Source organism: Dermochelys coriacea, chromosome 9, assembly GCF_009764565.3.
Source record: "Dermochelys coriacea isolate rDerCor1 chromosome 9, rDerCor1.pri.v4, whole genome shotgun sequence".
Lineage (NCBI taxonomy): Eukaryota > Metazoa > Chordata > Testudines > Dermochelyidae > Dermochelys > Dermochelys coriacea.
The window spans coordinates 67985666-68010727 of record NC_050076.1 but is presented as its reverse complement, the minus strand read 5'-3'; the positions used below and the strand labels follow the sequence as shown (position 1 = coordinate 68010727).

General features: G+C 37.9%; 1 protein-coding gene and 2 long non-coding RNA genes across 11 annotated transcripts in view; 2 read left to right on the top strand and 1 right to left on the bottom strand.

Moving 5' to 3' along the window:
* The window catches only part of DIAPH2 (diaphanous related formin 2), an 835399-nt gene that overhangs the window by 529122 nt on the left and 281215 nt on the right, over positions 1–25062 (top strand). For all 7 annotated transcript variants that reach the window (XM_038415147.2, XM_043492689.1, XM_038415148.2 and 4 more), the window contains one exon: positions 5631–5755. In XM_038415147.2, coding sequence (XP_038271075.1) covers positions 5631–5755 — 125 coding nt within the window. The remainder of the gene's footprint in view (positions 1–5630; positions 5756–25062) is intronic.
* The window catches only part of LOC122455876, a 42692-nt gene continuing 23393 nt past the window's right edge, over positions 5764–25062 (top strand). Inside the window, exons 1-4 of one of the 3 annotated variants that reach the window (XR_006274380.1) lie at positions 5764–6535; positions 6639–6707; positions 8650–8709; positions 9375–10479. This is a non-coding gene — a long non-coding RNA (uncharacterized LOC122455876). Of the gene's footprint in view, positions 8710–9374; positions 10480–25062 lie in introns of those variants that run through there. The other 2 variants (XR_006274379.1, XR_006274381.1) reach the window with 2 other exon arrangements.
* LOC122455877 lies at positions 15652–24836 on the bottom strand. The gene is made up of 4 exons (XR_006274382.1): positions 24691–24836; positions 24298–24402; positions 21075–21157; positions 15652–16814 (listed from the first exon to the last, which is right to left on the bottom strand). It is a non-coding gene; the product is annotated as an uncharacterized LOC122455877 (long non-coding RNA).

The window sequence follows — 25062 nt, the reverse complement described above, 5'->3', positions numbered from 1 at the left end:
AATTAATTCCAGTTCTTCAGTTTGTCGTTGGAGAAGTTTTTTTGAAGTTTTTTGTTGTTGAAGAATTGCCGCTTTTAAGTCCTGTTATTGAGTATCCAGGGAGATTGAAGTGTTCTCCGAATGGTTTGTGAATGTTATAATTCTTGACACCTGATTTGTATCCATTTATTCTCTTGTATAGAGACTGTCCAGTTTGGCCAATGTACATGGCAGAGGGGCATTGCTGGCACATGATGGCATTTATCACATTGGTAGATGTGCAGGTGAACAAGCCCTGATGGTGTGGCTGACTGCTATGATGGAGTCCCTTGAATAGATATGCAGACATAGTTGGCAACTACAAGTACTGCGTAGTGTGCTTCTGAATCCAGGGAAGTTTTAACTTGTTCTTAGTTCACATAAAGTCACTTTTAAATGCATCCCGTGTGGGTTCCCCCCCCTCCAATTTCAACATACTAAGATTTCCAAGACCCAGTAAGGAAGTAGTTGGGTGATTTTTCATCTAATATGAGGATTAATTAAGCACAGAAACTTGTTATACTTTTTTGTTGTTAATTGGTTTTGTCTTGATATTCTTAAATTTCAAATACAAAGGAAAAGGACTATTTATGCTAGGCAATTATGCACTTAAATATTTTCAGAGTGTTGAATGCAGTTAAACTTTGTTTTCTGTTATGGTGCCAGTTTATTTACCAGCTCCTTTTTTCTTTACCAACAAAATAACCATTTCCATCTTTCTAATTTATTTTTCAGTTCCAGCACATTTTTACTTCTGTGCTGTTTTCTCTGTATCCAAATATATCATGTTGCTGATAAAACCTATTACTGTTGTAATTCAAACAAGTTCTTCACTTACAACACAAATATCACTGTTTCTCTTCAGGCTCACCAAAAATTAATAAACTAATAAACTATTTGCATTGGGTGCAAAGGTCAGCCTGCATGGGTCATGTTTGCAAGACCTGGGCCTTACTTCGTTGGCTGTGCTATTGCATCTTCTGCTCATCTAGTATCTCACTCTCCCCCCTCAATTAAAATAATCAATAAAAGAAGATAGATGTAGTATATTGGAATTTGATACTTATGACTTTGTTGACACTTTAAATTGGCAGTAAGTACACTAAGTTCCATGAAGTTACACCAATGTGAAATGGGTTCAGATGAGAACAGAGTCAGTTTAACAGATTTTTGCTGTGTGTAGTGGATTTACATCTGCATCATTTTTTTCGCTATCTATGCCTCCACTGTGTGTGTGTGTGTGTGTGTGACTTTCCTATCTTTTAGTTTAAAACCTTTTGATTTATTGTTTTTTTAATTGCACCGTTTTATTTTAAGTACAAAAATAAAAGGAAAAAGATAAATCTATTCATAGTAAGTGTTCTGGGTGAGTCACTTGTGAAACGGCAAAACTTACCAATTTAATAAAAAAATGAAAACCTGTGAAAAGGTGTCTAGTGTATTACACCTATAGATCAACTGAGTACCCTTATTAAAAGAACTCTGGAAGCACAATCAGATAAACTGCAGGAAAGAACTACATAACTGTAGTTTTAAATGTCTTGGTACTGCATCTTGTATACGGTGATATGGTATAAGACATAAAATATTCAACAAAGACACCTAGTAATCAATCAGTAGATATCTGCCTTAGAGTGAGACTACTCATCTATAAAGCTGTCTCCATTGTCATTAAAAGCCTGCTAGTTTGTGTCAAAGACATTTCCTGTCAAATAAAAGCGGCAAAATTCTAGACACTCAGAAAGTAATGCTGAGGAAGGATCTGGCTGTGAAACAGCACACTAATATTAAAGGGCTAACCTTGGAAAATATGCTATTGTGATTTCTTGTCCAACCTCAGGGACTGATTTTTGTGAGCTCCACAGCAATATGTGGTGCACATCAGATGGCAGAATATGGTTCAAAAATGCATATTTTACTTGTAGAGATAGCACATACATATTTGTATTAAAGCAAACCTAACTGTTTTGTATGATCAGAGAGGGAATTAAAGGAGGAAGTCAGTACTTCAGGATTTTTTAAATACAAATAGCAACCTGCTTTGTCAGTATTTTCTTCCTATATTGAATACATTTGGGTTTGCTAAGAGCATTCTCCCTTATAACCCTGCTTCACCTTCCATGTTTGTCCTCCCGCTGATACAATGGAAATAATTGTGATGTGGAATGTTCTAACCATATCAAATGGGGGGATGAGGGAGAATGTGAAGGAGACACCTCTTGTGGAATCACATCTCTTCAGTTAACAGATCTTCTAAAATAAATTACCAAAAAAAAAAAAAGTTGAATTGGTTAAAGTTTAAAAAAAAATTTCTAAGCTTCCTCAGTATGAAAGTATCTCTTAACAGTTGTCCCTGCCAGTTTCTGGGCATCCTTAATTCCCAGTGAAGACAATAGTAGTTGAAGCTCATTTCACAGGATTAGTCCCTAAGAAAAGCAACAAGTGCCAAGATATTGGTGGTGTGTTTTTTGTTGGTTTGGTTTGGTTTTTAAACAAGACAAATCTTCTTTAAACTCCTCCAATGAAAGATCAGTTACTGGCCTGCCACCTCAAAAAAAAAAAAGTGATACTCAACTGTGCGTGTTGAACATCAATTAATTTCTTAAATTCCTATATTTGGTGTTTGATTCTTTCACCACCCCCTTTTCTCTCTTTCCCCCTACAATATCTGACATTTCTATGTATATTTTCTGGCAATTTCTCTACTCTGAGTTATGAAAGGACTCATTCATTGTAGCAAGAGTACTTTGCTATCACAGTAGTATCATTCTACTGCTGAAATTCTGCCAAGAATTTGATTTTGCATATTCCATTCTAAAAGCAATACAGCTGTGAAAGATTTAAAATTGCCAGCTAATACTGTAGTTCTGTCCTTTTTTTTTTTTTTTCTTTTCTTTCTCTGTTGGGGACAGGGTGGATTTGATTTAAATTGATTTCAAACATGATTTAAATCACTAGTCTGGAAGACTCAGTTTAATCATGGATTTTCATAAAAGTGCATTCTTGTTGGTTGTTATAACCTTAATATATATTCTTCACAACTCAGAGATAGATGTAGGCTTCATTTTTAGAAAGTACACACTATATACATTTTTAAAGTGATTTGTTTTGAAAACTTTTCAGATTAGTTTTACAGCTATATCAGAAGATGAATGATTGTTTGGTTATTTCATTTACCAAAGGTAATTGAAGCAGATATTTATGAAGTCATTGGGAGGTAAACAATCTCCAATTCATATAGGAATTAATGATTAATATTTGAAGGATTTTCTTGCCATTCTGTATTAGGAGAACATCACCAGACAGATATTTTAAATATTTTTATTTAACTAAAACAACAAAGTTATGTATTCTGGATTTTTTCTTCAACAGCAAACATATAATATTTTAACAAAACAAGCAGAGGAATTTTTAAATTTAGTTAAACATTCAAGTTTTTAAAATAAGTTTGTTTTTGTTAACATTGTATTTAACTAAAATAATTACATGAAATTAAAAAAAAAATTAAATCGACTATGCCAGCCAGGTCAACATGAGAAACTTAAAATATTGGCTTCTGCTGCTAACTCAGTCGTCTTCAACTTCATTTTCGTGTTTGTTCATAATCTGAAAAAGAAAAACAAGCTTTCCTGCTTTTTCAGGTCCCAAATGATTTCTCAGTTTGGAATAAATTAGTCCAAAGGAAGAAAATATTCTTTCTACACCGACAGAAGAAGCTCCTGCTGTTAAAAGTGAGATTATCACTTCAACAGTCTCTAAATCCAAGTGCTTAAGTGACTTCCACCAGTTCACTAGTGTGACTTTCTTTAAAATATCATCAGCAAATATATTTCTTGAATGGTTCTTATTCCCAAACTGGGTCTCTTTTATGGCCTGCTGTCATTATAGGTTTTCCCTTCTAGTATGGTAGATCTCAAATCAATGGAAGACTACACTCAGAAAGACCTCAACACTTCGGGAATATGCTGCTCAAACAGTTTCACTTTTGTTTCTACTGCCCGTCCCTCCCTTCTCACATTTATCTCCAGACTACTTCTCCTTCTATTCTGCCCACAGCAGTCTTCTATTCATTGAACTTTTTTGAAACTTTGCACTTTTAGAGAGAGGTAAGGGATTGACTCTGTGTACACAAATCTGCAGAGGGACAATAGGGTTGTGGTCTGTTATTTCTCACCTCTCTATATTATTTATTTATTTATTTATTTTAAAACATTTTTGCTGTTAACAAGCATATTATCTCTGGAGACACAAATCCACTGTTTGAGAACTGCAAAACTAAGCATCTCTGATGTTCTCTTCTAGACTGAGCACTGAGTCTCATTTGGTAGATAGAAAGATTAACGTAAATAATCTATACAGAAGCCCCATGAGATTGGGTCCCTAATCCATGAACTATTGGAACTCATTTACAAAACTGTCTTTAAACATTACATGAATCTATTGTCTTATACCATAGAATTAGAATTTATAATCCCTATTCATGATGAGATATCTTTGAGCTATAATGTATCTTAATTAAAACTATCTTTAGATATGCTTTTTGAGGAAAAAACTTTTATAAAAATCTGATTTAAATTAAAAAAATTGTTGTTTTTTATTTCATTTTTTTTAAATCATTTATTTTTATTCACCCAGGTTGAGGAATGTGCTTTATTTCACATGGAAGCATATTACAACCCACAGTTTAGAAGCCCTGGTGCTACAACTACTCTACTTAGTGTCATAGCCATCCAAATTAGGAAAAAGTTAGTTTTTTAGATCATTGTCAGATGATATTCTTCATAGATGCTGGTAGGAGTAGGAAAGTATAGAGCATATAGCAAGTGAAAGGTAGAAAAGAATCCTGTAAGAACCAGGCTGGAGAAGGTGTAAAATGAATATGCAATACTAGCATATTTTTAATAGGGTACTTGAGATAAGTCTTCTAGAAGGACAGGAAAAAAGGTGCAAAGAATTTCAAGGATAATAAAACCATAATTAATACAGTGTTTGAGGGTACATTGAGATATTACAGAATATTTTATTTTAAAAATAATATATTGCTGTTTCACCATATGTTCTTATTGTATTTGTGTAAAGTGTCAATAGCTCCTAGTATCCAAATCTTTGTCTGTAGGTGTTAAAGTATTGAGGGCTTCCACAGATGTTGGTTTACAGAAATCAGTGTATTTCAATAAAAAGAAAAATATTTGATCTTTTCTATAATTTTCCCTTAAATCATTTATATAGCCAAGTACATGCATTAATAAGATAAAATCTCTTTGAACCTTAGTTTCTCTTTAATCTTCAAATTAGATTTAAAAGAATGAAATATTAGAATTTCCATCAATAAATTTAAATAGAAATAGATCCATTTGAACTAATGGCTGAATAAAATGGTGACATTCCCACATTTAACATGATGATTTGGTATATTATGTTACACATTCTCACTTATTTTATGAAGGGTAGAATTTTTATGAGCAGTAATTCAGAAAAATGAGAACCTGCTTAGTGGAATTATTCTCTTTACCTCAAGAATACTTCTACCGACATTGCTTTTCTTTAACATTTTTTCTTTAAATCAGAATTCCAGAAGTTTTTCTAATTCATTGTCATATTTTTTTTCTAAGTTTCAGCTCAAAATCTCAAGAGCAACCTTGATTCAATGGAACTTCAGATCCAGCATCTAGAAAATGACATAACGATGTTCCCTAAATCAGAAGATGCACATGATAAATTTGTGGAAAAGATGACCATATCCTTTTTGCACTTCTGGTTTGATAATCTTAGGTTTTTTGTCTGTCTTATTAAATATTTACAATATTTAAAAGTAACAGTTAGAAGTGTCTGTTGTTTCATGTTTATTGTTTTGCACAGGGAAGAGCATATCAGAAAATTTGGAGTGTTTCTTCTCTGTGGCTAGCTTGTAGCATTTATAATCAGACTTAAAAAGAAAGATGACACCACTCAAGGCTTCCTACTGAAGGAGCTGAATACCCAGGATCCTGTCATAAACTGGAGAGAGTATATCTTCATATGATCCAAGAACAAACTTTTAGATAGTGGTTGCATCACTTCAGGCTGAAAGAATATGGAAAGAAGGGTAGAAAATGGAAAATATTTAGTGAGAAGTTTTGGCAGCAAAATTTTGGTTCATCCAGAAAACTTTAGTTTAAAGTATTAGAAGTTGCTGATAGTCATTGTCTGTTTTGATTTTTTTGAAAATTTAGGAGAAAAGTGCCAGCTCTGGTAAGTCTGATTAAATAGTCTGAACTGAAGATTGACTTATCATTTTATCTCTCTAGGGAATAAATACTGTGAATTCTTTATCTAAAAGTAACTAAAATCGACAGCTGTATGTCCATCACTGTCTCAAGATTTAACTTCTGGTTGTTCCACCCTTCTGCTCTTTCAAAAATTTTCACTTATGAAAACTTTTGATCAAGAGTAAAAAAATGTAAGTGCAAGAAGCTGACTATCAAATTTATGTGGAACTGACTACATTTCCACTGTGCTTAAAGGAAATTTTAAGTCAGTAATTTAATATAGAAATCCACATATTTCTTTAAATGAGAAAATGTTTAATGTGTTTGCGCCTGTTCCTGACTCATGAGGTTTGTATATGTATTTATTTACAGAAGCTTGAGGGGCCGATAGAATGTAGCATGAGTATTCAACTTCCTCCATAGGAGAGGCAGTACACTTAGGTATGTTTGCCAGGGGGCTCACCTTAATGCATCTGGGGAAATCTGTTGAGCATTATCAGTGGACTAATGTAAAGGGGAGCGATCCTGCCAACTGGCATACTATCTGTAAGGGAGTTAGAGAAAAGTCATTGTTCAGCCATGCTGGAAGAAGGATAGGAGACACTGGATTTAATTAGGCCACTACTTTATCCTTAAATATCTTGGAATACCCAGCAGATAAAACAATACAGTACAAGTAACTGCATAATCATTTCAATATATTCCCGAGGGGCTTCTGGCAGCCCTCCCCCTTACTCATCGTGCTGCTGGGACTTCACCATCCCCCCTCTTGAATGAAGGTTTGGAGGGAGGGGAGTTTGGCTCCCTGCCATACCAGTGGTAGGAGTCCTAAGCCCCCCTCCTCCCACCCTCTGGTTTCCACTCTTAAAGAATACATCCTTTAAATCCTTTACCAATCTATTTTCTCTGATTGGTGCTGCATCCCTTCCCTACAGAATACCTGCACTGGACATCTGCCCCACATTTACATAATGAGTTTCAACGTTATAGCCTAACTCCCATTTCAAGTTTGCTCCAACAAAGCCCCCAAACCTGCTGAAGGGAAGGCAAAAAAAACCCCAGAAACCCCACTTACCACCATCTTGTGGTAAGGAAAAAATTCCTCCCCAGTCCCCCGAGAAAAAAGCAGCTAGCACAGTGCTGCCCACAGCTGATCCTTACAGAACACAGTATTTCACTACATTCATGGGTTGAAGGATTGGTGCTGCTCCACTTGGTCCAAGTAAAAGACTTTTCATGCACCAGCATGGACCTATATAATCCCTCGCCCCTTTTCTGGTCACCTACAGTGGGGACCTGGTTTGAAGCTGCACCAGTCATTTCCTGGCTCAATAGCCCTTAAAGCAAGTGGTACACACTTTTTCCAACAAGCCAGATTACAGCCCACACTGCGATGAGGTCCAGTGAGAGAGTGTCTGTCTTCCCTACATGGACCTGTTTGTTAACAGTTTCTGGCTGGACCACAGGAAAGTAGTTCAGGGCTAATTTATATCAAAAACTTTCCTCTTGCTTTATGCATTCCCTTCCATCCCATTTGCTTCAGGGTTTCATAAGAAAACAGTCCTGAATATGGCCAGAATAATCTGTGTTCCCAGAATATTTTGCATAACAGTTCTAAAGCTCCATCCTCCTATTTCATCTACTCTCCCAGGCTCCCTTCCTTAAGCACAATCCAATCTGCTCATTCAGTCAACTTGTTTTGTGAACAGAGCATCTTTCAGGAGCTAGATCCACATTTAGTTTTGTTCACACTTGAGGAAAAAAAGAGTACCTTCTCTGCCTATTATAGGGAATCACTTCCAGTGTTTTAAGTCCTATTCTAAAGGCTTTGGACAAAGAGCTCACCCCTGGGTTCCTCAGGGTGCCGGTTGCAGTTGTAGCTGCACTTAGGATGTCAGAGTTTTCACGTAAATTCTAATCTTAGTTTCTCATTTCCTAGCAGCTTCTTGCATTTGACCACCTGTCAGATCCCCATGACCTATTATTTAGGGCTCCTCTCTTTTATTTGGGATGGTTTTCTTGATTTTGAGGGTTTTCTTGATTTTCAAGGTGGTTGAAGGAGTTTCCTTCACCATCCTCAAGTTCAATATGTGGGGGAGAGCCAGTCAGATCTAATCCATTTGCAATGGTGAGATTTAGGCTGGAAAGAGTGTAATTTCTTACCTAGTAATTCCATTGATACACATGAGTTAAACCATTGCAGGACCATCCCTTCAGTTCTCTGAGAAAATGTTGATGCTCTTGTTCTGTATGTATGTTTATAGTGCAGATCAGTTACTTAAATCTTTGAAATAGCTCACATACGGTAAGTATGAGTGACAATGGTGGCTGGATGATATGAAAATGCTAAAATTCTGTTGCTTCCTTCCTGATTTTTTTAAAGAAATGGGACTCCTTCATCTGACTGCATTGGTAGAACCAGACTGCACAGAGGAATTAAAAGGTAAGAAAAATTTCATTTTAATAGATCGCTGCTAACTTTTTCATGCTGCCCAAAATTCTGGGGCCTGACCAGTTTTCTATGGAAATTAAGGCTGGAGCTGTGAAACTGAACTAACGAAACTGCTTCACTTCATTGCACATGACCACACCTCTGATATGACAGCGAGATGCCATCCTTGGCTCTTGGTAATTAAAAGAGGCATGTTAGGCAGGTGTAGATGCCTGACTGCTTTATCATACTGTAACATTGAACAAATTTGATGACTTGACAAAATAGATATGGCTGTAAGAAAAAAAATTGTTTCTGTCTAAGGATTTTTGTTTTCATAATTAATTGATGACTTGATAAATGGTTGATTTTTATTTTTAGAAAGGCAGTTCCAATAAATTAAATTGTAGTACATGATCAAAATTGCTATTTCTTATCACCATTAAATATACCCTTTTATTTTATACTCAAATACTTTTTTTTTAGACTCAGGAACAACACTGCTGCTTAAAAGAGAAAAAAAGGTCTTTCTGCTTCCCTTGTGTGTTTCTTCTATTTATTTCTGTCAGCCCAGTGTAGAATTGTTTGGTTGCTGATGACACACAGTGAAATTAGAAAACTGTGGAATTTCAGGGAGAGTGAGCTCAATGTGCTTTATAACTGCTTGCACTTTTCAGAAAAGGGATGACAAAAATGTCAGAACATTAATCATTCTCAGCAGAAGGAGCTCTGGGATGCACTTCCATGTATACATCGTAATTAAAGGTATTGTTTCCCTTTCCCTGTACACCAATAAATAGAGGCTACTCAGTATCAATTGTAGCTGGAGCTGTCTTCAGTGAATATTAAATAAATATTGCATGATGCCGTACTAAGATAAGAGGTCAGTTAATAGAGCACCCTATTCCCAACAGTGAAGCAAATGTTATGATGAGAAAATATTGACCCAGTTTTCATGTGCTTTAAAAAAAGAGAGAGAGGGAGAGAGGAAGAGAAGAAGAGAAGAGAAGTAAGGTATTGATTAGGCTTTAACTGATCAAGAATGAATGTAAAGCTTACTTACAAAATTGAAATATGTATTCTTGCTTTTCTTGTTCCCCCTTTAAACTATTTAATTTGTAATTTAATATAACCTGTTTTTTTCTCTCTTTCTCTGTATGTTATGACTTCAGTGAGTAGTATTTCATGTACTGTAATCTGTAACTATCAGAGCGATTATCTCATAAAGTTGCATTCATATTTACACAAAGATACGGAATAAGAGAGCAGTGATACAGTATTCAACAAATTGTTCAAAGCAAAAACATTGCCAAGAATTTTATTCAGATAAACATGGTAGGCTGATTAAAACGTTAAATTAAAACTTTTTAATTTTAATGTATGTAGTTATTTTGTCTGTAGTCTAACTTTATATAAAATTTGAACAGTTATTTTAACACATTTTATTGACTAAAAATGTGAGGAATCATGGGGTCATATCTATCTGAATAGCAGATTTAGTGGAGAAGTTGCTGCAACTAAATGAAAAGAGAGCCTTTGATAGTAAAATTAGATTTGGTTTTATTTTAGATTTTCTTTAGAACCCTGCACAGACTTGTTTTTAGATTGGTTTTCCTAGAAAAATCAATGCAGCTCCATGTTCAGGAGGATATATATTTTCCCTGTATAATTGTTCAGAAATTTCAGTTTAAAATGATAATAAAAGCACTCCAGGCAGTATAATTGTCAAGGTTCCTTCCCCACTCTGAACTCTAGAGTACAGATCTGGGGATCTGCATGAAAGACCCCTAAGCTTATTCTTACCAGCTTTGGTTAAAAACTTCCCCAAGGTACAAACTTTGCCTTGTCCTTGAACCCTACGCTGCCACCACCAACCGTGTTAACAAAGAACAGGAAAAGAGCCCACTTGGAGACGTCTTCCCCCAAAATATCCCCCCAAGCTTTACACCCCCTTTCCTGGAGAAGGCTTGATAAAAATCCTCACCAATTTGTACAGGTGAACACAAACCCAAACCCTTGGATCTTAAGAACAATGAAAAAGCAATCAGGTTCTTAGAAGAAGAATTTTAATTAAAGAAAAGGTAAAAGAATCACCTCTGTAAAATCAGGATGGTAAATACCTTACAGGGTAATCGGATTCAAAACATAGAGAATCCCTGGAAGCTAAACCTTAAGTTACAAAAAGACACAGAAACAGGAATATACATTCCATTCAGCACAGCTTATTTTACCAGCCATTTAACAAAAGGAAATCTAATGCATTTCTAGCTAGATTACTTACTAACTTAACAGAAGTTCTGAAGAGCATTCCTGTTCTGGTCCCGGCAAAAGCATCACACAGACAGACAGACCATTTGTTCCCCCACCCCACCCCCCTCCAGCTTTGAAAGTATCTTGTCTCCTCATTGGTCATTTTGGGTCAGGTGCCAGCGAGGTTATCTTAGCTTCTTAACCCTTTACAGGTGAAAGGGTTTTGCCTCTGGTCAGGAGGGATTTTATAGCACGGTATACAGAAAGGTGGTTAACCTTCCCTTTATTTTTATGACAGTAATTTTAGGGGTTTATTACCTTTCTCAAGTGGTTAATCATTGTTCTTTTGCCTTAATATGCATAGCAGACAGTATTGTTAGAAATAATGAGGTCTGAGTTGGATCTGTAATGGTTATAAGGAGTAGAAGCAGACAGACTCTAAGCTATTACTACTTCCACCTTGAGCAGTTTAGATTTCTAGATTTTAAGGCCAGAAAGGGACTATTATGAACATCTAGTCTGTTCTCCTGCATAGTACATGCCAAAGAATGTCAACCAATCAATTCAGCATCAAATCCATAACTTCTGTTTGAGCAATAGCATATCTTTTTGAAAAGTCTTGATTAAAAGGTGTCAAGTAATGGAGAATCCACCATGTCCCTGGGTAATTTGTTCTAAGGATTAATTACCTTCGCTGTTAAAAAATTGAATCTTATTTCTAGTCTGAATTTGTCTAACTTCAGCTTCCAGCCATAGGATCTCATTATGCCTTTTTCTGCTAGAATAAAGATCTGTGTGCTGTCAGAAATGACTTCCCCATGTTGATACCTGTAGACCATGATGAAGTCTCCTTCTAACCTTCTCTTGGATAAACTACATAGATTAAATTTCTGTAGTCTGTACTGTGTTTTCTCGGTCTTGAATCATTTTTGTAACTCTTTTTTGAACCTTTCCAATATGTCAACATTCTTTTTGAAGTGTGGAGTTTAGAACTCAACACATTATCCCAGTAATCACTAATGCCATGTACAGAGGCCTAATACCACAGCTCTACTTGTACTTGATATTCCTGTGTTTATACATCTGAGGGTCTCATTTGCCCTATTAGTTACAGCATCATATTCAGTTAGCTACCATGACCTTAAGTCTTTTTCAGAGTCACCGCTTTCCAAGATACAGTCCCATCTTATAAGTGAGACCTCCAGTTTTTGGTCTTAGATTTATGGAACTTCTTTTCCTTTCTTTTTCCCAGAGAGTCCTTTGCTTAACATAATGTTTATAGAAACCAAATACTGCGCCATTTATTAGCAGCCTGCTATCATATAGCTACTATATAGCTCACATCTCCTCAAGCAGGGAGAAGGCTGCAGCCATTGCACAGTCCCTCTGGCCTTCTTCATTTTTGATAGTTAATCTTCCCAACATTTTGAGAGCCAAGTATTGCTTGCTACAATATCTCCATATGCAATAATGGATCAAATTCAAGGTCCTTCACTGATTAACTGGGCCCTCAATGAGATGGTCTAGGCTACTCTCATAGATTGACACTTCCCCTTGCTCTCATTTTACAAGCATGACAGCTTTATTTATCATGAACCAATGAACTGCCCACAGTATAAATGAAACTAGTGGGATCCAGGCATACAGCATTTCTAGCATTGAGAACACAAATGTAGAATTCCTCCTGAGAGAGATTAGAGCTACTGATATCACCACCTTCAGGAATCCTTTCAAGACATCTCTTTGCAATATAATTCCCATAATTACAAGCTTCCTCTGGCAATATTAATAAAAACTAGATCTGTAATCACTTGTAGGCAGGACAGAGACAACTGAAAGGCAGCACCAAAACTTTGTGATTTGTGTATGTGACAATGTTTTTTGTCTAATGTTCAGTTAATACTGTGACAGATGCAGTATCGGTGACTAAAAATATAGAAACCACCCACAGATAAAACAAGAAAGTCTTCATTTATTTAAAAATACGTAAATTAAAAGAGAGCCGCATTCTCTATACATCTCATTAGGTTCATTACTTACAATATAACTAGATTTTTTAAGAAATAAAATTCTCTTCTCATTAGTGCATACCACATACACTGTTATATACTACATATCACCACATACAATTCTTCAAAAGTATAAAAAATGTGGCATAATGACTTAAATGCATGAACCTTTCAACTCAAATCCTAGCAAGTAGGTTGTCAGTGCAAATGAGGTTGATTATTTCAACCGAGTCTTCATTTGTGTACATCACAAAACCACCACACAGTATCAAAATGTACTGTCTCCACTCAAGATAGGTCCACAGCTGAAGCAACTACCACTAAGTTAGTTGTAAGTCAGGACAGAGGTGCAGTAACACAGCTGTTAGGAGGCAGTTAGGTACTTCTATGACCCCCATTTCTAAAGTTGTTTATTTTAAACTTGAATTTCTGATATGGAGGCACCCCTTAGTACCTGGAGGTGGATGGGATAACTGAAATAGCTCCAATTCTAGGTGTTTTTTATAAGTTAATGACAAAAGGATTATACATGAGCTTTTAGTTTATAGTATTTATCCAAAGATCTTTCCAGTAGCAGTCTACAAAAGTGACATTTTAAAATATTTTGATTGAAAAGCACAGTTCTGATCTAAAATGTGTATTTGGGAAAATCGCTGCTAGTTATCCAGAGAGAAACATTCTCTTTATAGCGCCCAATGAAAAGAGAATTTCTTATTGACGTTCATATGGGTTGTGTGAGTCTAATTGCCTGTGAACAAAACTGAAAAATACCCTGCAACAGATCTTCAGTGGAAAGGTTGAAAATCTTCATAATTATAGAATTTTTTTCAGACCTATAGTTCTAAAACCTAGTTCTCTCATTTTAAAAAAATGAAACAAATAGCTTTTAGAATTCCCTTAAGTAGGGAGCAAAATTCTAATGGAAGTTTAAAAGTAGCTACTCACTGTTACCATGTACACTTCAAAGTTCTGTGGCGATTAACACTGCAACAGAAAAGAGTGGCTTGTAGACGTAACACTGGTGTCTTGTTATTCTGGTATAAATCCAGTGGTTTGGTTTTGTTTGTTTTTTTAAAGAGAGAGAGAGGAGAGAGACCCACTCAATATGTTTCATATGTTATTCCTTTAGTGTTGGGCTTTGATTTAAAATGCTGGTATTGAGACCTTTCTCTTGACAAATTCTGCTTACATCTAGAAAGCAGAGATACAGCCTCCAAGAAGCCTATGTATTAGGATCTGTTACATCAGGGAATTAAGTCTTTTTCAGAGAGGTTTGCCAGTGCATGGAAGGAAAGTGATACAGGATTGATGCATTTTAAATTTAGCCTAGGAGATCACAGAATATGAGCTGTCCTTTGTAAGAGTTACTTAAGAAATTGATACTCAATTAAATAAATTAGTCAAACAATGCTGTTAAGTGTTCTCTTGCCATTAGTCACAATGAAAAGTAGGTTTCAGAGTAGCAGCTGTGTTAGTCTGTATTCGCAAAAAGAAAAGGAGTACTTGTGGCACCTTAGAGACTAACAAATTTATTAGAGCATAAGCTTTCGTGAGCTACAGCTCACTTCATCGGATGCATTTGGTGGGAAAAAAAAAAAAAACTTTTTTTCTCACCAAATGCATCTGATGAAGTGAGCTGTAGCTCACGAAAGCTTATACTCTAATAAATTTGTTAGTCTCTAAGGTGCCACAAGTACTCCTTTTCTTTTTAATGAAAAGTAGGACTTTCTTGCCATGCCAGTATAGGGAAAACTAAACAAGTAATGCTACTAATGTCACATATTGTCGATATTGCATGGAAATTAAAAAGAATTTAACATCAACCGGGGTTGAAAATTGCCATTTTTCCTAAAAGGGGAAAGTAATGTGGGCCAAATTCTGCCCTCTGTGAAGCCCCATACAAGTGCATTAAAGTCAGTGACTCCTGTGATCTCTTGATTTCAGTGGATTTTATAGGATTTAAATGATGGTAGAATTTGGCCCAGAATAAGGAATGCCACCTTTGAAAAAATTTCGAAGTTGTTGAAACTATCCTAAAGAAATGATGAACACTGTCACCACACTATAATTAGTATTTATTAGGAGTGTTGGTAGTGCAGCATTTAAGGAGGATGTTCTTTTTGATACTGTGGTTCTGGGCTAAGCATTAATTTTGTATCTTTTTTTTTTTTTTTTTTATAATAGCTTAGTATGAGTTCAGTTCTCTGTACTGAATAAAATGTTCTATTTAGTTTGGATGCCTCTTGAGAATAACTTATATAAAAGTCGATTAATAGAAAGTAATTATATTGTTTTCCAAATTTCTGTGGTATGTAATGAGGCTGGAGGAAAGTTTGACCCCTTTAACTAAGGTCAACAGGCAAATACAGAAAAATCAGCCTGCATATGCTGCTGAAACTTTATTATGTCATAATATTTCACTGCTATGGAAAAGCTTGCAATAAAACTCATATTAATTTTGTAATATAGTCTTTCCATGTTCTCATTTTTTTCTCTTGTTTATCCTGCTTTTGAAGTTTCTAACGGCAGGGAAAGGAAGTTGACCAGGTTTATAGAAAGGAAGTCTTGTTCACAGCTCCTTAGCCTCTTTGCTTCCTGGTAGGTGAAGACTTGATGACTGTCTTTCTCACAGGATGGGAGAAGAGGGAAATAAAAAGTTACTCATTGGTCATTCTGTTTGCTGTATGTCCCTCTTCTTCCATTCTGAGAGAAAGACAGTCATCAAGTCTTGATCACATATCATTGAAAATTCTTTCTTGACATCTTCCCACCGAAACAGATAACAGGAAAGGAAAACATTTAATAGCAACAACGAAAAATATGGCATTACTATTAGGACTTTGCCAATATGTTTCTTGGCCCTATCTCCTCAGGCTAGCTATTTAATTTCATTATCCTAATCCTATAAGAGAGGAGCAGAGCAGGTGGAGATTGGATGTAAATTTAATTAGCTCTGAAGTTCTTGCTACTCTCATGCTTCACCTCTGGTTAGATTAATTTAGTTGTTCTGCTCTGCTGATTAGGTGACTGGAGTAACAAAAGAGGATATAGGTAGGGAATCACAGATTGGGAAGTGTAGCAGCCAGGAGTTAGGAGTGTGGTTGGGTGAGAATGAGAAGCAACCAGGAGACCTGGTGGGGACAAAGATATGCTGTTAGAGGGAGTCAGTCACGGAACAGGGGGGGGGTTGAAGAAAGAAAAACAAACAAAAAGCTCAAGTATGAATGAATGAGAATGAAGAAACCAAACAAGACAGATTAAATAGGAAAGTGCAGGAGAGGGAAAGATGTGTGTGACAGGAAAAAGACTCAAAACACAATAGAGGAAACAGTATGGACAAAAGAAGTGACCAATGCCAGAGAAGCTTATGACAAGTGTGCTTAGGAGAAGGGTAGGAGATGTGATGTGGGAAAGGGCATATTTGGTACGATGAGGGGATACACAGAGAAGCACAAGGCTTTAGCATCCTTCCCAACATATTTTGATATTGTCTTTCTATATTTTCTAGTAATCTGATATGGCCAGGACAGCGCGGGGTGGAGGGAATAGTTACAGAATTCATTTGTAACTCGATATAAATGACAAAGTGTGCAATAAAAAACTATACTGAAAGATACCAATCATAAAAATTCTTCTTTTTCGACTGAAGTCCCTTTGTGTATTCCACATGTGGGATACACATGCACACCATGCACCTGAGCCTGGAATTTTTTGCAAGCAATGTACATTGACCCACACATGTGCCATAGCTGTCCACATGCTTTCAACTGAGGGCCATTGCCTCTCTAGTTGCTTCTTATCACCACATGGTCTATGTCGGAATCTTTTATGTCCTCAGCTCCTTTTACTGCATCATTCCTGTAAGAATTGTACATAATAAGTTTTTAGTAGTTTTAAATAGTATAGTGTAGCATAGATTATTAGATAGCTTTTTTGTTTTCCACCATCTGGGGACTTTTTCCCTGAGATGCCTGGGAAATGTCCAGGGGCCCTGCATTCAAAAACTGTGTTTTCTGCCCTTATTCCTTTTCTGTGGGTGACCAATATCAACACTGTCTGGGTGAGGCTACCGTTTCTGCCAAGTGCAGCATCTTCCACTTCTTCCACCCCTCTGAACTCATGGGGATCAGGAACTGAAACTCAGAAAACAGCTCATGAAGAAGACAATGGAAGCCCCAATCAGGCCTGGGCCCCCCAGACATCAGCCTTGAAAAGTGGACAGCACCCCTCAAAGCACAATCTTGGGAACAGAGGCTAATTCTGTTAAGCCTAAAGAGAAGGCTTTGCAGTGCAGTAAGAAGCACTCTCATAGACATAAGGACAAATTATCTATGTGTACAGCACTCCCCAAAAGAAGGGAAGAGTCAGCACACCCGGGTACTAAAGTCTAAGGCTGACTAAATTTTCGCAGATCCGATGTGAAACACCAACACCAGTTCCAGTGGTGAAGATGTGAGAAAGACAGCTCCTATGGGTACTTGCATCCACTTTGGGAACCAGGGCAGTACCCATAGTGACACCAGTGGACTCTACTTGTGCTTTGGGAATGTGAGACGTGTCTTCCCACAAGACATTTTTGCTCTTCCCATCCGCATTGACTGCTCTTATTGGGTCTGTCTATATTCCAGTAGGTTGTAACACCGGAGGAAGAGTCTATCAGAGATGAAGTCATTCCCCCATTGCACCCACTTGCCTCAAAAGACAACCATTGGTACCATCAGTACTACTGGTTATCAGAGATCTATCTGCCTTCTCTTCTGATGAGCTGGAGGCACCGCAGGATTCTGCGACACTCAGGAAAGGTGACCTCAGACATAAGCCCTAGAAAGTCAGGGATTCCAGCCAGACATGACTGGCCAATGGACAGGCGGTACCCTATGCCGTGGGCTTCCCTCTGCTGGTGGATCCAACATATTGGCAATATTGGAAACGGTGAGAGCTCTGTGCCAGACCGCCCCTGATCCGCGCATTCATTCTACTTGCCATTGCCCAGCCATATACAACTGGCCCTGTTGGAGTATTCAGAGGAAGAAGGTGAACTGGTTGTGATGGTTCTCACAGTTTTGGGAGCAATCTCGTCACTCAAGGAGGTGGTCACTCCATCTTTTTCATGTCTGCCAGATTACTTTAAATAATGCCAAGAGCTCATGCACAAGGAAGTGGCAGAGCTAAAAATCGAGCTGGAGGAAAAGTTGCCCTCTCCATCAACAACCCAGCAAAGGTGGTATTTGGCACACGCCTGCTTGTTGTGCTTCTGCCCCTGAGATGGCCAAGAAGTGCTACTTTGTCCCATCCTAGAGGAGGAAAATTCTTGCATCTCATCCTTTGCCAAACTCTGCCAAACTCCCTGGTAGTGCAGGCAACTACAGAGCAGTCCAAGGAACAGAACCCAAAGGCTACTCCATCTGATAAGGGACACAAGAGGCTTGATCTGAGAAGAAAGGTTGCTCTTCCCCCTCCCTGTAGTTCAGGATCTCTAATTATTAGGCTCTCTGGGCCAAATAAGATTCCATCCGTTCTAGAGTTTAAGGACAAGCTCCCTAAAGAGGATAGAACCTGCTTCCATGCCTTGTGGATGAGGGCACATTGGTGGCCGAAACTTCACTCCAAGCCATAGCTCTGGCTATTGGGAGATGGCTGTGGCCATTTTCATGAGGAGACTCTTGTGGTTGCAAACCTCAGGTTTCCCTAGAGAGGTGCAGAGTACCATCCAAGATCTACCCTTTGATACTATCAATACATTCCATGAGACAATGGAGGAGTTTCTCCACTCCTCAAAGACTTAATAACAACTCTTCGTTTGCTGGACATTTATACCTTGTCCCCAAGAAGAAGCATTGTAGACAGGGATATAGAGGAAGATCACCACCTCAGTCCTTTTATCATCAACATCCTGAGGAGCCACCACACGAGAGAGGGTGTACAGACCCAGGAACCCAGCCTCTGCAACATTCATTCATACTGTAATCCCCAAGTGAAGTTTATTTTCATGAGGCTGTTGAGACCCACATACCTTTATTGGTGCCTTTTCATTCCCCTAATCAGATGTTTGGAGGCTGTCTTATCCAATTTGTCAAAGAAAGGAGGGCCCTAACTACAGACAAATGAATATTAGAGGTTTTGACAGCTATCTGAGTTTCTGACAACTCCTTCCTGCGAATCCCCTTCCCAATTTGTATTCAGGGACCACTCTCATGAGGAGATTTTATGACAGGCAGTGAACTTGCTGATCCTCAGAGGAGCCATAGAAAAGGTTCCAACTCAGCACTCTAGGGATTCTATTCTCCTTATTTTTTGATCCCCAGATGGAGGCCAATTCTCAAGCTATGTCAGTTAAACAAGTTTATCAAAAAATTAAAATTCTGCATGATATCCTTGGCATCAATAATTCCCTCATTAGAGTGAGGCACATGGTTTGTGCCTCTTGACATGAAAGATGCATATTTTCATATAGATATCCATCCAGCCCACAGGAGTTTCCTCAGGTTCCTCTTCAACCAAGACCATTACCAATTCAGAGGCCTTCCCTTTGGTCTGGCCACAGCACCCAGGGTGTTTACAGATTTTTTTTTTTTCTTCAGTGGTGTCTATTGCATGACGAGACAACTGGCTTCTCCTAGAAATACCTGCAAGGCGTTTCATAGGGCAACTCAGGTTCTGTTCAGCCTTTTACCTTCCCTAGGTTACTGCGTCAATAACAAAAAAAATCCACGTTGACCCCCACTAGGGTGTGTGATATGAGATCGACTGCAGCAACAGCAGCATATCTACCTCTCAAAAGGTTTCAGGCCATAAGCGTAATCATACGCCAGGTCACTATCAGAGCCAGGATGTCAGTGAGAACTTGCCTTTCCCTCCTTGGCAGCTATGTTGGTGGGAGAAGCTCTCCTGCTGACATAGCGCTGTCCACACCAGCCCTTTTGTTAATGTAACTTATGTCACGGGGGGGGAGGGGGGGCGTTCACACTCCTGAGTGACAAAAGTTGTACTGACAAAAGTGGTAGAGTAGACAAGCCCTTAGATAAACAAGCAAGGGGGAATAACCTCTCTCTCTTTGTGTTTAGAAGCAGTCACCCTCTGGAATTGGTGTATCAAATATCACATAACCCTATCAGCAGCATACTTACCAAAATTGTCTAGCAGATACTTTTGCACTAATCACAAGAGGGAGATTAATGATTCAGTTCTCACCGACATCTTCATTTAGTGAGAATTGCCAGCCTTTCTCCTTAAAAGCAAACAGGAAGCTTCCTTTGTACTGTACCAGAGAAGCTCTGGGCAGATTGGGAGATACTCTCCTGATGTTGTGAAAGGTTGCCTGGGATATGCTTTCTCTCCAGTTCCTTTGATAGTACAGGTTCAATGGAAGATTTGCCAAGACAGAGCTTGACTCATCCTCATCGCACCCAACTGATTGAGGCTGTTCTGCTTCACAGATCTGCAGAAGATCTCAGTGCAACCATCCATGAACATCCCCACTTGCCGGACCTTCTGAAGCAACACAGGAGCATGGATTCAAATTCCAATTCGGGACCGCTGCAAATAAGAGCCTGGTTTTTGGAGGGCATCGGAGATAGAGTGCTCATGTTCCAACAGGATGCAAATTATAAAAGATTCTACAAGAAGATGTTTCTCAGTTAAATGGAAGTGTATCTCCACTTGGGCTCATCAACACAATTTGTCTCTGGACTCCACTGGAATCCCTGATATCTTGCATTATCTATGTACCCTTAAGTCTTTAGGTCTTGTATTCAGTTCCCTGCAGCTACATTTAGCAGCAATCAGCACTTTGCATCCTCCAGTGGATAACCATACCATCTTCACGCATCCTGTCCCAACTAGATGTTTGAAGGGGATTCTGAGATCCTTTTTGTTTGTGATGGTGATTGCACCTCAGTGGGACCTTTATTTTGTTCTATGGTATCTAAGACTCCCTTTTGAGCTGCTGGCCAAAGGCTCTATTACTCATCTGTCCATGAAGCTATAATGTTGGCCAGAAGAATCAGTGAACTGGCAGTGCTTAAAGTGGGCCCGCCATACAAAGGTCTGACTATACTTCCTCCCCAGATTCATACCCAAGGTAGCTTCTGAGTTTCATGAGTCAGGTCATCCGCTTACCTGTATTTTTTCCTAAACCACATGCCTCAGAAGAGGAAAGAAGACTGCATTTTCTGGACATCAGGAAGGCTTTGGCCTTTTATCTGCCAAGAATAAAAATTTTTAGACTCCTAAATTGTTTTTCTATGAGAGTGATCAAGAGTTCAACTTATGTTGGTGCAGAGACTTCTGAACTGGATCTCGGATTATATTATCCTTTGTTACCAACAATGTGGCATCCCCACATTGATCTACAGAGCATGTGTGGGCCAAACAGTACTGCTTGCAAAAAAATTCCAGACTTAGATATGTGCACATCCATATCCCATGCGTGGAATATAGATAGGCGTCACACATCTCAAAGAACCTCCAATTATGGATAAATAACCACCATTAACATACACTTTTTTCTATGCATTACTTGATACAGAATTTCCTATTAATGTATTGTGCCATATCTATCATATGTGGGAGTAGCTGACAAAGCACCAAGGTAATTGAACTCTACCAGGGCTGTGCTAAAGTTCCTCCACACTCCCATGTGACTGGCTAAAATAACATGTATTTAAAATGCAGATAAATTATGAAAGACAGATTGAGATTTCATTGTCAAATATAGAGTGGGAGTATCATTCTGTTTGGGCATTGCCTTTTATCATGTGCTGGAGAGCATAGCAGTTCTCCACATACAATCCCATATTTTATTTAATATATCTGATCAATCTCTGATTTTGTAAATTATAATTTCTAGATTCTATTTTATAATTGTGGACGTTTTGTCTTTGTTGAAGTAGTACATTGCTATTCATGATTCTGCCACTAAAAGAATCTGCTGTGAAACATGTCCAATATATTGCCTAGATGCTATGGAGATAGTTTCTTTAGAAATGGTTAAAAATAACTATGTAATAACAAATAATGCAAATATTAATTTTATGGCTCGGAGAGATCATTTCCAAGGCCATGCAGAACTCCAGCTGGTATAGAAATCAATTACAGATTATTGTTTTAAAATATTGTAAATATGCCAATCCGAGAACATTCAGAATAGCATTGTTTTCTAAAGCAATATTGTCGCACAAAGAAATTACTGTAGGGTTTCTTAATAGTTCAGTAATAACCTTTCTGAAATCCTCTTAATTCTCATCTCCTGCTTGGTTAAATAGGAGACGTTTATAATTTATACACCAGATGTACTTTAAAACATAACTAGACAAAAAATATAGAGATAATACAGAAGTGGAACACAAAGTAGTTCCAGATCTACAAAAAAGCCATATGTGCATTTAAAACATATATATATAAAAGGATGGCATTCCAGTTTTTTTAAATGCTGTAAACTACTGTGAACAGTGGGTAACTGGGTATTTTAAATCAAGATGAAGACAAATCATTCAAATTAATTTATTTGTTGATCAATTAAATATAAGAATCTATAAAATTGTAATAGCTTGTGGTGCCCTGATTTTTATACATTTATATGTATATTTTGCTTTTTGTTTATGCTAATGTAGTTGCAAATTGAATTCCTTACGAAAATGAAACTTCAGCTAGAAGTGTTACAGGTCATGTGACAGTGCCTAAGAACACAGATATAAACCTCATTTGTTACAGAAGAAAAAGATAAAGAAAATATTGATATCTTTTTCCGTCTTTCTCTTCTCATTTTTCAATCAACCCAACCAAATCCCTTAAAGTTCTATCTTGCCTATGGATGTTTTTCTTTATATATGTTATAAAATGGGTTAGAAGAACTCTCATATTCAGAATGTCAGAGAACGATTCCATCTTTTAATAAGAGACAACAGATGTCAGACCTCACTAATTAACCCCATTTTGCTCCCCTAATCAGTGAGCCCATGGTAAAGGTTTTTTCCCATGTCATTTTAATTTGTGTATTACCTCATTTAAAAATAAAAAAGCACTGAAGTTGCTTGGAACTGGAGGACACAAAAACATTTAGTTGCATATAAAAGTAGCACATTTTATTTCAGTATCAGTTCAGTCACAGTATATCTGCTTTTGAAATGCAATTGTGGTATGATGATCCTCTGAAAAGACAATTGTTTGTGTGTGTATATGTTATATGTGTATATGAATGTACATGATGAATTATAGGTAACAAACAATAATGTTGAAGTTGAGTGTTCCATCTTACACTGGTATGTGAAAAATGGCAATAAGCTAATTGCCAGTTGAGCCCCACATAAAACATATGTTTAACAGTAGTTGTTTAAGACCATTTGTTAAAGTTGGTATTTTTCCATAACCATGTTCTAGCATGATATAGTGTGTTTTGTTGACAGGCTTGGGGCCAGGACTTAATCCTGTTACAACCATATTCAAAACCATCTACTTGTCTAGACTTCCAGGTAGGGTAAAAACACAGAATAAGAGCCTCATCTTTGCTCCAGCCTCTTCATGTTGCTGTAATTTAAGCCACCTTGTCTGCCTAAGTTACACTGGGGCTCTCTCCAGCCCCTGGACAGCCCAGTATCAGGATGGCATAAAGCCACCTTAGCCCCTTGCTTCCTTTGGTGGCAAGTTCTGTGCTGCAGCTCTTGGCGGCACAGCATTGAATCTCATCCATCTCTCCCTGTAACCACACAAGTTACAGACATGGGTAGGCAAAACGTTTTTAAAAATATGTTGTAACTGCAGTGTAGATGCGGCTTTAGTCTAGAATTTGGAGCTTGAGAGAGAACGGTATGTAATGCCACAAAGAAAAAGCCAAGTCTCTGGTAACAATGCAGTATTGAGATTCCCTGAAAACTCCATGCACAAATAAATAAAATAAAATACCCATCTCATGATGAGTGAATAGGAAGCAGAGTATATGAGGACATAAGTGATAGATAAAAGATTCCAGACAGTAACAGAAACTGAAAGAGTTGCAATCCAGGAAATCAATATGCTTAAAATAGTTCCTGAGACACAGCACATACCTGCTTGAAAAGCTGTTTGTCAGGAAGAACCACCACAGTGATTCAGTGAATTTAAAATTATTCAAGTTTAGAAAAAGTAAACGACACTGCTAACCCACATTCTTTGGGTGAAGCATGTCTGAGAGGAGATCCTATTGTCCAATAGGAGGCACGTGGAAATAAGCTGGGGAGAGAGGAAAAGCAATGGAAAGTTTTGGTGATGTGAGATAAATTCTCACATTTCTTCCAAGAAAAGAAAGACTGTCAGTTTGAGATCTAATCAATTTAAATAGAAGTGTCATGTTCTGTATTACACCCACCCGTTCCTCAAGTCCCCTGCCAATTTTTATAGTTTTATAAACACATTCCTCCTCACCCCTCTGCCTTACTGTTGCTTGAGGAAGACCTTCAATAGGGGGACCTGACTAACTATACAAGGGAAACAATGAAACTGGCAATATAGAAAGCATAGAGTAAACCATGACACTTCAGAATAAACTGTAATTTTTAAGTTGGTGTCGTCTTAAAGCTTTTAAATAGTCCAAAAGGAACATACTAGAGCAGTGTAACAGGGTCCTCTGCCTGCCCCTCTTCCTGGGGCCTGCTGACTGCCCCAATAAAGCTCAGAGAAGTTTCCTGTTATGCAGTATCTGTAGCTTTATTCACACACACTGTTCTCCCATCACCAGTATTGAGCTATTTACAAGGCTTACGGGGTTAGTTCCCTCTTTGGCTAGCAGTCAGCCTGCAGCCAGGAGACTGTCCAATCTCCTGGCAGCCCCCCTTCATACTGGCTCCCAGCCCTTATAACTGCTGGCTTGTCAGGCCCACAGGTGGAGCCAGTCGCCAGGCCAGGCATCATGCCTGTAACACCAGCCCCAATCTATTTCTCTTGATTGGAGCTGGCTGAGCAGGGGCTAATTAGGTGCTTTTGCAGCAGTTACAAGCAGTAATCATAGAAATGTAGGGCTGGTAAGGACCCCAAGAAGCCATTAAGTCCAGCCCCTTACATTGAGGCAGGACCAAGTAAATCTAGACCATCCCTGACAAGTGTTTATCCAATCTCCTCTTAAAAATTTCCTTTG